The 16,999-nt window shown below is 33.5% G+C and overlaps 1 protein-coding gene across 9 annotated transcripts in view; it reads left to right on the forward strand.

Annotated features, from left to right (window-relative positions):
- LOC106059556 (uncharacterized) overlaps nt 1-14,219 on the forward strand; it is a 152,667-nt gene extending 138,448 nt beyond the window's left edge. For 8 of the 9 annotated variants that reach the window (XM_013217281.2, XM_013217204.2, XM_013217261.2 and 5 more), the window contains 11 exons: nt 3,925-3,992; nt 5,984-6,095; nt 6,326-6,423; nt 7,044-7,202; nt 8,032-8,122; nt 8,501-8,628; nt 8,924-8,970; nt 9,405-9,514; nt 10,047-10,132; nt 10,273-10,337; nt 10,510-14,219. In XM_013217281.2, the coding sequence (XP_013072735.2) occupies nt 3,925-3,992; nt 5,984-6,095; nt 6,326-6,423; nt 7,044-7,202; nt 8,032-8,122; nt 8,501-8,628; nt 8,924-8,970; nt 9,405-9,514; nt 10,047-10,132; nt 10,273-10,337; nt 10,510-10,645 (1,100 nt within the window). In that variant the 3' untranslated portion in view covers nt 10,646-14,219. The remainder of the gene's footprint in view (nt 1-3,924; nt 3,993-5,983; nt 6,096-6,325; nt 6,424-7,043; nt 7,203-8,031; nt 8,123-8,500; nt 8,629-8,923; nt 8,971-9,404; nt 9,515-10,046; nt 10,133-10,272; nt 10,338-10,509) is intronic. The other variant, XM_013217267.2, reaches the window with a different exon arrangement.
- The last annotated feature ends 2,780 nt before the right edge of the window (nt 14,220-16,999 follow it).

A 16,999-nucleotide genomic window follows, 5' to 3' on the forward strand; every position in this document is an offset into this window, starting at 1 on the left:
TACCTTTAAACACAGTAGTTAGTGTAAGCTAGACCTACATCCTGACACTAAGTCCTACCTTTAAACACAGTAGTTAGTGTAAGCTAGACCTACATCCTGACACTAAGTCCTACCTTTAAACACAGTAGTTAGTGTAAGCTAGACCTACATCCTGACACTAAGTCCTACCTTAAAACACAGTAGTTAGTGTAAGCTAGACCTACATCCTGACACTAAGTCCTACCTTTAAACACAGTAGTTAGTGTAAGCTAGACCTACATCCTGACACTAAGTCCTACCTTAAAACACAGTAGTTAGTGTAAGCTAGACCTACATCCTGACACTAAGTCCTACCTTTAAACACAGTAGTTAGTGTAAGCTAGACCTACATCCTGACACTAAGTCCTACCTTTAAACACAGTAGTTAGTGTAAGCTAGACCTACATCCTGACACTTAAGTCCTACCTTTAAACACAGTAGTTAGTGTAAGCTAGACCTACATCCTGACACTAAGTCCTACCTTTAAACACAGTAGTTAGTGTAAGCTAGACCTACATCCTGACACTTAAGTCCTACCTTTAAACACAGTAGTTAGTGTAAGCTAGACCTACATCCTGACACTAAGTCCTACCTTTAAACACAGTAGTTAGTGTAAGCTAGACCTACATCCTGACACTTAAGTCCTACCTTTAAACACAGTAGTTAGTGTAAGCTAGACCTACATCCTGACACTTAAGTCCTACCTTTAAACACAGTAGTTAGTGTAAGCTAGATCTACATCCTGACACTAAGTCCTACCTTTAAACACAGTAGTTAGTGTAAGCTAGACCTACATCCTGACACTAAGTCCTACCTTTAAACACAGTAGTTAGTGTAAGCTAGACCTACATCCTGACACTAAGTCCTACCTTTAAACACAGTAGTTAGTGTAAGCTAGACCTACATCCTGACACTAAGTCCTACCTTTAAACACAGTAGTTAGTGTAAGCTAGACCTACATCCTGACACTAAGTCCTACCTTTAAACACAGTAGTTAGTGTAAGCTAGACCTACATCCTGACACTAAGTCCTACCTTTAAACACAGTAGTTAGTGTAAGCTAGACCTACATCCTGACACTAAGTCCTACCTTTAAACACAGTAGTTAGTGTAAGCTAGACCTACATCCTGACACTTAAGTCCTACCTTTAAACACAGTAGTTAGTGTAAGCTAGACCTACATCCTGACACTAAGTCCTACCTTTAAACACAGTAGTTAGTGTAAGCTAGACCTACATCCTGACACTAAGTCCTACCTTTAAACACAGTAGTTAGTGTAAGCTAGACCTACATCCTGACACTAAGTCCTACCTTTAAACACAGTAGTTAGTGTAAGCTAGACCTACATCCTGACACTTAAGTCCTACCTTTAAACACAGTAGTTAGTGTAAGCTAGACCTACATCCTGACACTAAGTCCTACCTTTAAACACAGTAGTTAGTGTAAGCTAGACCTACATCCTGACACTAAGTCCTAACTTTAAACACAGTAGTTAGTGTAAGCTAGACCTACATCCTGACACTAAGTCCTACCTTTAAACACAGTAGTTAGTGTAAGCTAGACCTACATCCTGACACTAAGTCCTACCTTTAAACACAGTAGTTAGTGTAAGCTAGACCTACATCCTGACACTAAGTCCTACCTTTAAACACAGTAGTTAGTGTAAGCTAGACCTACATCCTGACACTAAGTCCTACCTTTAAACACAGTAGTTAGTGTAAGCTAGACCTACATCCTGACACTAAGTCCTACCTTTAAACACAGTAGTTAGTGTAAGCTAGACATACATCCTGACACTTAAGTCCTACCTTTAAACACAGTAGTTAGTGTAAGCTAGACCTACATCCTGACACTAAGTCCTACCTTTAAACACAGTAGTTAGTGTAAGCTAGACCTACATCCTGACACTAAGTCCTACCTTTAAACACAGTAGTTAGTGTAAGCTAGACCTACATCCTGACACTAAGTCCTACCTTTAAACACAGTAGTTAGTGTAAGCTAGACCTACATCCTGACACTTAAGTCCTACCTTTAAACACAGTAGTTAGTGTAAGCTAGACCTACATCCTGACACTAAGTCCTACCTTTAAACACAGTAGTTAGTGTAAGCTAGACCTACATCCTGACACTAAGTCCTAACTTTAAACACAGTAGTTAGTGTAAGCTAGACCTACATCCTGACACTAAGTCCTACCTTTAAACACAGTAGTTAGTGTAAGCTAGACCTACATCCTGACACTAAGTCCTACCTTAAAACACAGTAGTTAGTGTAAGCTAGACCTACATCCTGACACTAAGTCCTACCTTTAAACACAGTAGTTAGTGTAAGCTAGACCTACATCCTGACACTAAGTCCTACCTTTAAACACAGTAGTTAGTGTAAGCTAGACCTACATCCTGACACTTAAGTCCTACCTTTAAACACAGTAGTTAGTGTAAGCTAGACCTACATCCTGACACTTAAGTCCTACCTTTAAACACAGTAGTTAGTGTAAGCTAGACCTACATCCTGACACTAAGTCCTACCTTTAAACACAGTAGTTAGTGTAAGCTAGACCTACATCCTGACACTAAGTCCTACCTTTAAACACAGTAGTTAGTGTAAGCTAGACCTACATCCTGACACTAAGTCCTACCTTTAAACACAGTAGTTAGTGTAAGCTAGACCTACATCCTGACACTAAGTCCTACCTTAAAACACAGTAGTTAGTGTAAGCTAGACCTACATCCTGACACTAAGTCCTACCTTTAAACACAGTAGTTAGTGTAAGCTAGACCTACATCCTGACACTAAGTCCTACCTTTAAACACAGTAGTTAGTGTAAGCTAGACCTACATCCTGACACTAAGTCCTACCTTTAAACACAGTAGTTAGTGTAAGCTAGACCTACATCCTGACACTTAAGTCCTACCTTTAAACACAGTAGTTAGTGTAAGCTAGACCTACATCCTGACACTAAGTCCTACCTTTAAACACAGTAGTTAGTGTAAGCTAGACCTACATCCTGACACTAAGTCCTTGTTTTATTGATACGACTGACATTCAGTTACACAAGTTACAAACCCTTTTTTACTTTAAAAAATCAAAGGTTTAAACTTGATGATGACTACACTTCATAAGGGTCAGAGATGAGAAGGGACTTTGAAAAGAAATCTGAAAAGAAACCTTATCTTATATTACAGACGTTACTTTAAAAAAAAGAAGATAATTACGTCCTACGCATTTCATGTGTCAATCTAGTCGTGCGTATGTGTAAGAAGGTTGCCAAATGTTTGCAGTCAAGAATGGCAGCCTCAGTTCAGAAGATTAGAACATTTGTTAAGGTTAAAGTGACATAGGCTACATTAAAAGCCATGGAACGAAACAAAAACACTAACATTTCTTGGGGCGGAACAATCTTTGAAATTCACAATGGCACAATAGGCATGGCTATGAGTAGCATATAAGTAGAGTTATCAAAAGAAGGAAATTACTTATTTCCGCTCCCTCTTTTAAGCCCTAAAATAGTTATGAACATTTTTTTTCAGTTAAATATTTTTTAAAGATAGAAACCCTTTTTAATCTTACCCTAAAATATTCTTAATAAAAACGTACACCACTCACTCATTCACATATAGGCCTTCTTACATTTTTTTTTTAATAAAAAGGCTCACTAACTTTTAAAAAAAAATATATTGTTATTTCGCTAAACAATTGAAACGAATCAATCATTTGACCAAGACGTGAACTAAAACTTGAACATCTGGTCATCTCAATGTCCATAACATCTAATGGGGACATTGCCAGTAGACGAAAGCTTGTACTTTTGACTCAAAATTTGTAAAACATAGTTTTAGTTCTATTAGAGACACTTGCATATATAAACACTAGAAATGCACTCTACTCATGTTGATATTTTTTTTGTAGGTCAATACTACGGTCTGACATTAAACTTTGACAGTCAAGAGCGCTTTATAAAGTGTGCAGTTGTCAAGGTAACTTTTTTTTTAACTGCTCATCATTATTTTATCTTTTAGCACGTCAGCACTAAAAGTTATATATCTAGAATAATCTAGATCTAGTCTACTTGAAAAATTGTAGATTCTAGATCTAGGCCTGTATCTTATTCTTATACAATACAGACGTTACTTTAAAAAAAGAAGAATGCTTGTAAAATGTTTTTACACGTTTCGGATGTTCATTCAGGGTTGTTGAAGATAATTTACTTCCTAGTCCAAACCTCCCGCAGGACGACGGGGGATGGGAGCGGGCAGAATTTGAACCCGGGACTATTTACGACAGTCCAGCACGCAAACCGCAAGACCAGGCAGCCTGCCTGCCCATGCTTATGTGTGTTCCTAGGTGACCAATCTAGTCATGCATGTTTTCCTGGCTGACTCATTCCATGCGCTAATTATTTTTAATAGCACTAGGGAAGAAGAAGCATTTGTACAAATGTGTCCTAGCAAATGGAACTGAAAATGTGCATTTACAACTTTATCTTTGTGTCTTTCTGTATGTTACGTTTCACATAATTTGCAAGCTTTTGACTACACTGCCAGAGAGAAACTTTCTTTCATGATGTTATAGACTCTAGTTCATAAAAACTAAAACGTTTTTGAAGGTTACTTCAGATTTGAAGATAATTTCATCCTAGCCCATATGTCAAGCAGGAGGACTGGGGATGGCAGTAGGCAGGGTATGAAACAGGGACCATCAAGACCATCCGCATACCACTACAGGACCTGGAATCCAGGGGTGGACTGGGTATCAAAACCGGCCCGGGCATTTCTAAACCATCCGGCCCATAAATTGTATATTATATGATGGACATCCAGTTCTAGGGCTACCTGTCCTCAAAATCATTATGTTAAATTGGATAATGTATCGATAGCTGTACACATGCTTACAGTGAACATTATGTCCTTATAAGGAATACAGGCTTTATGTTGCTTTTTAATCGCAAAGTGTATAGGCCCTAAAAGGATGAAGCTCTACCAATGTAGGCTATTACATTATCTCGGAAAATGTGTTCGATTAAATTGGTAGGCCTTAGTAGGCCTGTTGCAACGTCTAGAAAACATCATTAAAAAAGCATAAAAAATTACACTCACAACATTACCAGATTTAAAGGAACTTTTTGAACAAACGTGCCTAAGAAAAATCGAAAAAATTTTGGAAGACAACGGCCACCCGCTCCATCAGAACTACGCCAGGTCGTCGCGAAGTGGGCGACTGCTGTCAATCAAAACAAGAACGGAGCGGTACAAAAACTCGTTCGTACCTCACTCGGTCAGACTCTATCACCGCCACTCATTGATCAGGGAACATGAAATGCACCAAGATACCTGTGTGTAGTCGCTGAATGAACTCTTCATGTTGTCTGTTGTATTTATGTGTATGTTTCTGTTGTGTTGTCTTTATATGAGAAACGAGTCCTTGTAATCACAACAAATTTCCGTAAGGATCAATAAAGCAGTCTTAGTCTTAGTCTTAGTCTTAGAGTCTGTAAAAGATTTCCCCTGAAAAAGAAACACTATGAAAAATTTAACAATTTAATAGTGGCATCCCTGCGGCCCTTATCTTGTAAAAATACAGACGTAACTTCGAAAAAGAAGATACATACTGTGGTCCTACCGGCCCATTTGGATACCGGCCCACCAGGCATTTGCCCGAATGCCCATATAGCCAGTCCGCCCCTGCTGGAATCCATCCAAAGCACATAGATCTAGATTTCTAGATGATAGAATTATATTGATAGATCAATTAAGGACCTAAATATCCTATAGAATAAATCTTGTATAGCCTAAGCCCTAGATCTAGATGTAGATCTAAAAAATGTATTATGTAGATAAATATATATATATAATAAAATATAATATTAAGCAGCAAGACTTACATTTAATTCATTTTTATGTTATATTATTATTATTATTATTAAATTAAAAGAAAAAAAGGTATTTGATTTTATTGTTCCTTATTTCAGTCAGTCATCATTTTGGCATTTCGAGAGGAGAAAACCATGGAGGAAGAGAGAAAGGCCTGGGAGTTCTGGCATGGGAGACAACATAGCTACAAACAGAGAATTTTAGATATAGGTCAGTTCAGAGAAATACATAGATACACTCTCTTATAATTCTTTTTTAGAAAATTCTGCTATGGATAAATGTCCTTACTTGACAAACATATGGCTGTTCTTACATGAATTAGGAAAATATTATTATTATTTAAATATCTTATTTCATCTTTGTAACTTTTTCAATTTAAAAAGTGGCCTGATGTAAAAATTCCATATAAATGATTCGATATAATTTAATGTTGTCCTCAGATACTAAAAACTGTCAAGGCGTGTTACCTCATAATATTGAAGAAATTGCTTTTAATGCTGTAGCTGTTAGATGGAATCCAATGGAAGGACCAGTCAGAGTGAGTTAAGATGTTTTTTTATTGGTCCAGACCTCGTGGAAGATAGTAGGGGATGAAAGGTCGTATGATTTAAACTCCAAGCTATCATATTAACTGTCCAATGTGCATATATTTATATACCATATGACCAGGGAGTCAGAACTTTAGATTCAAAACCTTGAAGTCTTTTTTTGTTTCACTCAAAATAAAGTAGAAAAATATTTAGTTCTGTTTTCTACTTAGTGAACAAACAAGATTTTTGCTTCAAAATGTTAAAACCCTGGAAAATTTGTATTTAAAAAAAGTATTTTTCTTTTTAATCTAGCTATGCCAAAAAAAACTACTATCATCTATTAAGTAACACAAATTCATCGCATTCATTGGTGTTAAATGTTTGCTATCGCACTATATTATTATTAGCTGCTGTTGTTGTGAAGTTAAAAGGGAAATAAATCTATGTATATAAAATTTTTCATTAGCAACATATCATAATTAATGATTCAACTCATGTATATTTAGCAGTCTTAGTAGGCCCCTAAATGTGCCTAATCTTATCTTATCTCTTATAAGATAATTTACAAACAAGAAAAGGTGTTTATGTTAGATTCTTTAATTATTTGATAAACATTTATGATTCCCAGGTAAACATTGCTGTACATTGTTTGAGTACAGATTTCAGCAACCAAAAGGGAGTTAAGGGCATTCCGCTCCATGTTCAAATAGATACTTATGAACAGAGCCCAAAAGACAACCATTTGGTTCATAGAGGTTACTGTCAGATCAAGGCATTTTGTGACAAGGTGAGACTCTTACTCTGGTAATTGAAATGGATTGTGGTTTTTATAAGTGTCACATCCTTGTAGACAGCTCAAGATTATTCACAAAATGTAGAACAGGTTGTATGCACTCACATTTTGTCACTCCTTATGACCAGATAGACCTTGATAGAAAAGTAGGGAAATATCATTTAACATATGTCAAGACAAAAAGAGACAAAGAAAAAATAAAATAAAAAGCCAAGTTGAAGGTTGTTGAGGTGGCATGATGTGACGTAATGGTTCTAGAAGATTCTATGAAGGAGATATCAAAGAGGAGAGAGGCTTATTTGGTTTTGGTAGGAGTTTGGAATTATTTGGTTTAAAAGTAAGCTTTTAGAAGTTGCTAGTTGAAAGTAAAAAGTTGGTTAGTTTTATTGATCATTATTATTGTATCCTGTATCTACTTGAGCTGTTTGTATATTGTTTCAATTTTGAGCTTATAAGAATTAAGCTGCTGAAAATTTATCTGCACTGTGTCACTTCATTGTTTCTTAAACTGGTTATAATTATAATTATGACACCTCCGAATTAGCATGTCACAAAAATATTTTATCAAGTAAAACAAACAAATTTGTGATAAGAAGTAAACTTTTTGTACATTATTTAAAGCTTGGTGGTAAAGCAGACTTGCGCAATAAACATTTGAAACATTAATTTAGATGAGATTCATCTATATGCAGTTGAGTTGTTATTTAAGGCAATGTTTGAATTTTTTTTTAAAGTATTTTCCTATTTTTTTCTGTACTAAAAAAAAAAATTCTATAAAGTTGTTAAATTTCTCTATATTTCAAATCAACATTTTTGTCACCAGGGGGCTGAGAGAAAAACTCGAGATGAAGAACGTAGACGAGTGGCAAAAAATAAACCTGAAGATTTTGGAACTTCTGGCACCAAAAGTAAAGGTTAGCCATTATGTGTGGCTTTTTTTAACTCTGTAAAATAAGTTCATTTTGAAGTTAAAATAGCAAGTGGATGTAAAATATTATGTAAAGCAAGGTGCTGAAACAATGAATTATGCATACATATCACATACATAAAAGCAGCACCAGGCATACAATTTTTATGATTGTTTTTTTCTCATAAAAAAAGTGCTGCCTTTATGTAAGTCATGTGTGTGTGTTTATATATAAGAAGAATTTACAATCATTAGAACAAATGCAATACTTTTAGTTCTGTATGGCGTATTGTACGCCCAAGAGACATTTTATAAAAACATTTTTTTTTGTACCTACTGTATTGTTAGATATACACCTGTAATGATTTTAATAAAACATTTTTAGGTCGAAAGAAAGCTGAGGAAGCATTCCATGATCCTTGTGACCGCTCAGAGTTTTACTCAATGGCAGACATGACCACACCTCCTGTATTTTTCAATCCCCTTCATGAGACAGCAGAGTTTATTCATAAGGTAATTAGTCCATCTCCCCTTAGTACATGAACAAAACCAAAAAAAAACCAGATTGGAAAGAAAGTTTCATAGATTTTAGTATTCTTTAACATATTTCTGAGCCATTTTCTACAGGATTGAAGAGCCTTATAATGGTTACAGAGAGATACTTATCAACCATTGAGATCTTAATATACTTTTTTAAAATTCATTAATGCCAAGTAGAATTAGTTGCTAATTTTGTATATATTGTGTAAAATGTTTATTAATGTTGTATTACCAGGCTCATAACTAATGTTATTTATTGAATTTGCAGTCTATCACACTGGGTGTAGTCCCAACACAAGAAGAGGAAATTTCTAGGTAAGTTTTTTTCAGGAGTTTTAAGGGGTTATAGATAAATATTCTTTTTTTAATTTTTTTGGAACAGTTTAATGATTTTAACTTCTTCAATGGGACATTTTATACAAATAATCTATCCTTATCTCCTTTGAATTCACATTTTTTAAAATATCTTTAATAATTATCTACTTAAGCTACTTAAGTCTGCCTTTCTATTTTCCCATACATTAAAATTCTAGAAATATTGATTTTATGGTATTTTAAAAATTATTTAGCACTTGTTATTGAAGATGTCTCCTCTATAAAGTTCACCAAAATTTTCAATGTTTTTAATAGCAAAGACTTTTGCTCATTAATATAACTATAACAATTTGAAACCTAAATGTTGCTATTAGTTGTTGTTAGATTTGTATATGTCTGTAGTCTTCGTATAAATATGATTATTTTCATATCAGTCTACCGACAAGCCTTGAGTTACCCGACTCATGTGATGACTATTATACCAGCAGTCCAGCAAAAAGACCAAGAAGAGATTCAATAAATGTGCCAAAAGATGCACCGAAAGGTAAACATTAAAATATAAATGCAAATAAAAATCCTACTTACTCCCCTTACATCTTTTATATATTTCTCATTAGAAGGTTAAAAGAACCAAGAATCAAAAATATAAGAAATATTTATTGAAATGTCTGTAACATGCACAATACTCTTGTTGTTGCTGCCAAAGCTTTTATAAAATTGCAAATAGTCATTAAAAAATATTTTAGTTTGCTACAAATGTAAACCAGTTATCTTCATTGAATTTGTTACAAAGAGATTTGCCAACTAAGTCATAGGCATGGTGGCTGAGTGCTTAAATCTCAGCAAAGGCAGAAATTTTGAATTTGAGGATTTTTAGGATACTCCTGAGTCCACCCAACTTAAATGGGTAGCTGACATTATTTGGGTAAAATAAAGGCAGTTGGTTTTTAACCATTGACCAAAGAAACATGATCTTTATGTCATCTGCCCCACAGATTGCAAGGTCTGAAATGGGAACTTTACTAGTTTTTTTTTCATATGCTTTACATCTCATGCTGTTTTCTGTCTCTTTCTAGTTCTCTTGTATGTACGAGAACATCATGAGGAAGTCTACACAGCTTTGATGCTAGAGATTCCAACACTTCATGGACTTTTAAAATCTGTAAGCCATTTGTAGACTTTCGAATGCTTCAATACATAGGAAAATAAGTTAAAATGAAGAAAGTAATCTAATCCACTAATTTGAAGGTTTTCACATTTCACTTTTATGTTTCAATTTTTTTTTTCTTACATTTGGAACAGATTGAACAAAAATACTCCATCTCACCTTCAAGAGTTAAAAATTTGTACAAAAAATCAAGAAAAGGGTAAGTACATTTTTATTAATAAATAGATTATTTCATAGTTTTGTTCATAGTTTTTCATAGTTCCTATTAATAAAATTATATACTCTATATTGTTAGCAATTAGATAATTATATTATAGTAATTTTTTGTTAAGCGAATGTTTATATCAATGTTAACATTTATATCTGAATAGGATCCTTGTCAGATTGGATGATAATATTGTCCGACATTATTCACACGAGTCAACGTTCATCATAGAGAAGAATTTAATCAATGATGACAAAGATTATGAAATTATTCTGGTAGAAATTGACCCTCCGACTACGTAGAGAAAAGATATGACTAAGAAGCAAAAAAAACTCTGAAGCAGCTAATCTCAACAATTTGATGACAATGGTTGCAATGATTAACATTTGTTATAGAAAAACTTAGGTTTCAGTATGAGAAGATTGGTTCAGAAGTAAACAGAACAGAAACAATTTTGTGGTAAACAGATTAAATCATCTTAAAGTGCAGTATAAACAGCAGTCTCATTAGTTTAAAGCTGTTGAAACACAATGGTATGCCTTACTAAGGATAAGTGCCATTTTACAGCTATTGAAATAATACATATGTCATGATCACTGCAATAATTTCACTACTTGCTTCTTGCATTAATAGTTTGTTGTTTTTTTTTGGGTGGGGGGACATAATTCCTATGTGTGCTACTATTTGAATTAGAGATTTATCTGGCAATTTCATGAGCACAGTTTAGGATTATCAATAGGATATGGTGTGAAATAGTATTATAAATCCAGAACAACACTTTAAAGAATTGACTGAGTCTTGAGACCAGTCTTCAAAAGTCTTCATGCCCATACTTTTTGGACACATCATGCAAGTTCTCCAACACTGGTTCTTTGGTCCTAAATTAATGGCCAAATAATTCTGTACTACTTTATACAATAAAGTAGACATACAATAAAGAACATGTTAAATCATTAAATGATGGTAACAAAAAAATGTGACATAGGTCAAAGATCACTGAAGACTAAAAAAGAAAAAAAAGCCATAAAAAATGACATGAAAAGCTTGAAATCATCATTGTGTAAGAGGACATATAACAAGTAGAAGAAATTCATTCACTCTGTGCCAACAATGTAGTATATAAGAATATATATTTCAGTTTATGCTCTGGTTTGTATATTTAACATTCATTGTATTTGAGTTTGTATATGTATGATTCATTAAGGTCAAGTCAATGTAGCTAACAGTTTGTGTATCTTATATTCATTGTGGTTCACTTCCTGTATCTAGTGGTACAAAAACATTATACTTTGCTAAATACTTTTCCCACTTCTTTGTCTCATTGCATTGTTAGCTAGGGATCCATCAAATATTAGGAACTACTTGATGGCGGAAACCTGGGGAAGTTTCATAGTTCAAGTTTCGAGAAGTGCATGTATGTGGTATGATTGGTGTGTGTGATTTGTTTGATGTGTAGGTCCTTAAAGTGTGTGATGTGATTGATGTGTGTGATTTGTTTGATGTGTATATGTTGGGGGTTTGATGTGTGTGATGTGTCTACATTTTGCCTTGTAATGCTTTTTTTCATGTCATTTGTTATACTTTAGTTAAATAACAACAAAAAAAAAGAAAAAAATATATTTACTTAAATCACATACACATTTTGTTATTTGTAATTTACATTCTACTACATGTTGCAATAATATACAAATGCAACTATATGCAAATATATGCAAAAATATTTGTACATATGAAAGAAAAGTAATAACCAGGTCTTATATTTCTTTATTTCCTTGCTATATGTATGATATGAGAATGTACAAAAATTATAATTTTCTTATTAAATAAATATTTTTTTTTACATTTGGTATTACTGAATACAAAACTAAACATTCCTAAGTATAACAACTAAATTATGATGACTGACAAACTCTTATTAAGTGTTCATTTGCATAGACATATACTATTAGAAGACACTTTTTAATCTCTAGACTATAATAGTAAATATATTTTTTTCAGTGTAACATATGACTGGACACTTTTGTAGATTGTTGAAGTATCATTTGCGCACTTTAAACATTCCACCAATAATGTTTACACTTTGTTTTTCTAATTTGTCTTCATTGCTTACTAAATCTGTATTAAAACCAAAGAAAATTGTGTCTTTAAAAGAGGAGATAACTGAGACTGATACATATTACACGAATTAAAACTATTAAATGAGTAGTTCCCCTTTCCAACTCATTCTCCAGTTTCCAAAAGTGTAAAATGCAAAATAAAATAGTAGATGTAATTTAGTATGATAGATTTAAATAATACCTATTTGATATCTTGAGCTGTGTGAAGCAAAATTCCTTATTACAAAACAAAGATGTTTCAAAAGAAACTTTGATTTCTATAAAACGAATTCGATATAAATGAAATTTCTAGGTTGTATAAAACCTTTGTTTAAATATATGCCGTTATTAATGTCATTGTGATTATATCAGCCATGCCACATTGAAGACATATTTATCTTTTATATCTGTATTTCAATGACTCAAAGTCTAAGTTACACGTAGTTGTATCTATAATTGTTTGGAACACTTAAGTAATGCGATGCTCTATCAAACACCTAGATGTGACCTTCTGTTTATTAAATAGCTTCAGTGAAGCGTGACACGTTGTTTCATTGGATAGTATTGGCTGACGTAGATGTGTATTTTTTTCCCTATAGTCTTTTCTAAAACTACCAACCACCTTCTCTATCTATAAAGCCCACTGTTCATGATGTACATATAAAATGTAAATAGATTCTTTGTGTCTGTGGTGACTTAACAAATATCATTATGTATACTACAGTTGCAATTAGATCACAATCTCTATTTGTCCAATATACATTTAAAGATACAAGTTTTCCTATATTGTTTAAGCAGTTTATATTATAATGATTATATATATATATATATATATATATATATATATATATGTATAGACATATACAATGTATTTCCAGGGTAGTGTTAACAATAGTTAGCAGAGACCAGGGTAAAAAAATGTTTTTTTCAAAGTGTATTTATAAAGTATTTGTTGTTGAAATGAAAAACTGCTGAAATTACATTCCAAACAAAATGAAGTTATTAGTAAATTGCCTATTTATGAAGTTTGGTAATCACTTGTTTGTGTGTGTGTGTGTGCGCGTGTGTTTTGTTTCATGCCTGTGATTAAGGTTGTGTCTTTCTTAAGAGATGCATCTAGAGTCTGCTGTGACGTCATACTCCTGATATATAGCTTTGCTGCTACAGAATCTATAAATAGTTCCGCTTCTGAGCCAAAAATTGAGCAAGTTCTGTGAATATATATATACATAGAGAGATCTACTTGAATGCATTCCTCTATATTATATATATATATATATATATATATATATATATATATATATATATATATATATATATATATATATATATATATATATGTATACTTTTATTATTGAGTCATATCAAAGTATATTTACACTAAAATATTCTGTGTATACAACAAAATGACTAATTATATAATTTCTAAATCTAAATTCAACTACTCAAAAAAATGGAGACAAAAAAAAAATGCCAAAACGTGTTGTATTAATTGTCTTAAAATTGAAATGTTGTTTTGTTACTAGATTTATTTATGTGCATTGTATTACTTAAAGCCAATATGCATTTGTTTCAATTTGTAAGGTCTCTACTTTTGAGTTTGTAAGTATCTGCAGTTTGGCGGTAGATTATTTTCAAGAGATTTTTCTTTTGTTAAGTAACCTACATGACCTAATCTGTTGGAGGAATATTTTCAATTGTGTTTTCTATACAAATATTTACGTTTTTTTTTTGTTTTTCCTATCATCATTATACATTAAAACTGATTGTTTCGTTCATACTTCTGGAGGTTGAGGTTTTTGTTTTGTGTGTGTATTGTCTCTTGTTGCAACAGGATCGAAGTTAATGTCTCGACATTGGAAACCTCGTTGAAAACACCTTTGAAATGACGGGGATCAAGTAACAAGAAAAAGAAATGACCTCTAGGTCAGTGTTCTTGGGGATAAAGTATAGTTAGCCAGTACCCGTTCACTTCTTTGGGACTTCCTTACATGGGTGGTCGCACCTCAGAAGTCCTTCCACTGACGTTAAAATATGAAGCGTCTTTGTCTCCTTTAGGCAAATTAATTGGCTTTGTTAATTCTAACCAAATTGATTCATTTCACTACTATGCAAGACTCCGTCAGAAAATAAGATGAATAAACGCTTTAGAGTATCCACGTGTGTCTTTCAAGGGAGTGGGAAGAGATTTGAATTTTTTTTTGGACATAATCATTGGAAGAATTAACATTGTGGATTGTTATTCAACGTCACGATAAACAAATATCTCGAGTCTTAATTTTTACTTTGCTTTTAGAAAATCAAATCAAAGCGGTTGAGACACTAGTGCTGAGGTCTAATGATCTACATGTCATCACAAATAATAGAACACAGCAATACTTTTCAATGGACCAACCTGTGTGTTGATTACTATAAAATATTTAAGTAACATTTAAATAAATAATTTTTTAATATATGATATTTGGGTGGATAAGGGGGTGAAGCTAAAGTCTGTGAGGATTATGTGCTAGTGGATGCAACCCACAGAGTTGCCGACTTTAATTTGGATTCTAGGAGAAATAGCTGCCAGTGGATTGTAGGGTTCTATTTTTAGAAACGTCCTATTAAATTTCAATTACTTTCTTACTATGATAAGACATCTACCCTGTGGACATTAAAAGCTCGAACTAAATCTTTTTTATTTTTCATTTTCAATCAAATAAATTTATGGTCTTTGAGATTTCAAATCTGTTGAACCTGTTTGTCTCTTGTTTTATAGCTTATAGTATTTGCTTGTTCAATAGCACACGGCTGTGTGTGACAGTCGCCCGGTAGAGACAAGTTCTTTTTTAAACGTCTTTGTACGTGATTGATTGCCATGCAAAGTTAGCACTCTCTCTCTGACTATATATGAACTAAACCCTGTATGACAGCAATCATTAACTAAACCCTGTATGACAGCAATCATTAACTAATTGTCCCTCCACAGACCTAGTCGTCCAGTCCTTACATTTCACTTGTCAAGGAAACCAACAAACGTGAACAACAAGGTTCCAATGAAAGAGCAAGGTCGATACAGTGCAGCCAATTACCTAAATGGCCATCACCTTCTGCCGTACCAGACATTAGCCGAGCTCACTGTCACGTGTCTTGTCCAGATCTTGAGATATGTAAACATGGCAACACGGACAACTTCCATTACAATAAATAAAAAAAACTTAGTTGTCAGGCATGTGTCATCAAAAGACTTTCCTTAGTAATGGCACAAATACAAGAAGTCACCAGCTTAGCTAATTACGTATTTGGGTGAATTATTCACGTATTAGAATCCTATCTACTCTAAACTGGAATGTCATTAAGGAGAGTGTAACATTCACTTAGTAGCATTTAGAATATGAACATCGGAAGAACAGAAGCTCCAGGGAAAACCTTGCAATAATGAAAAATACTATTTTTGATTACAGGGGGCCACTCTTTGTTTTTGGTGCAATTGCAGTAGCAAAATGACCTTGTACCTTAGTGAACTGATCACTGATGTGACAGTGTCACATATCTTGTTCCAGTGTCCTCATCTCCAAGAATTAATGGGGGAATTGTCTGGATGGTCACTACATCTGCTTGGGGGCTACGCGGCACTTCGACGGCACATCTAAGCCCAATCGAAGTTCATCTCAGATCACTCCATATGTCTCTTATAAAGCGCAGCTTCTAATTGTGGAAGGTAGTATAATATTATAATCAGTTTGTCACAGATACAATAGTAACCTTGTTGTACTTTATAATACTTAATGGGAATTTGTTGAACCTAGAGCGTGAATACATGAGCATGTGGACATAAGTTACAAGAATGCCAGTGAAAGATAGAACGAGATTTTAGTCATTCATCTTAACAGTCTTATAGAGAGAAGTCAATTAGTATTCAGTTGATTTAAGAGACAGTCAAGTAAAGTCACTTATGTTAGAAACTAGAAATCTGTAGTTCTTTATCAAGAAGTGTTGATTTTGTTTGTATATAGTTAATATCTTAGACTGAGAACAGTTTTTGCGTAAGTATACGTGCTCGTAAAAAGTAACTACGTTTAAACAGTAATATCTCGTACATCATTGTGTATTTCTTGACACGGAAAATGTGCATAAATAATATTTATCAACTGTTGGATTATGCTAATGATGTTTGGATTGACTTTAAACCATTTCATCGTCTGTATATTTATATAAATAAATATTGCATTCAGTACCAAGTAGTCAAGTGACACTCTAGCGAGTATGCAAGTAGCTCTAGTCACTGTAATTCTCTCAAGTATCTGGACAACACGCTACACAAATTCTAGAAACTGCTACATCCCCCTACAAATAAGTAAATGTCAAGCTTTACATTGACACATTTGGTATCAGAGTAGAAAACTATGACATACATTGGCGACGTACTATTCCAATGTCTCTCTGAGAGGTAATTGTGTGTCTAGCCTTCAAAAAAGGAGAAAAAAATATATTTTGGGCCCAAAGTTCTAGGACAGAAATAGAACAGTCTCGGTGTTTACTTTATGAAGAGACACTTTTATTTGGCTTCACATTTTTTTA

Source organism: Biomphalaria glabrata, chromosome 5 (genome assembly GCF_947242115.1).
Source record: "Biomphalaria glabrata chromosome 5, xgBioGlab47.1, whole genome shotgun sequence".
Taxonomy (NCBI): Eukaryota; Metazoa; Mollusca; class Gastropoda; family Planorbidae; genus Biomphalaria; species Biomphalaria glabrata.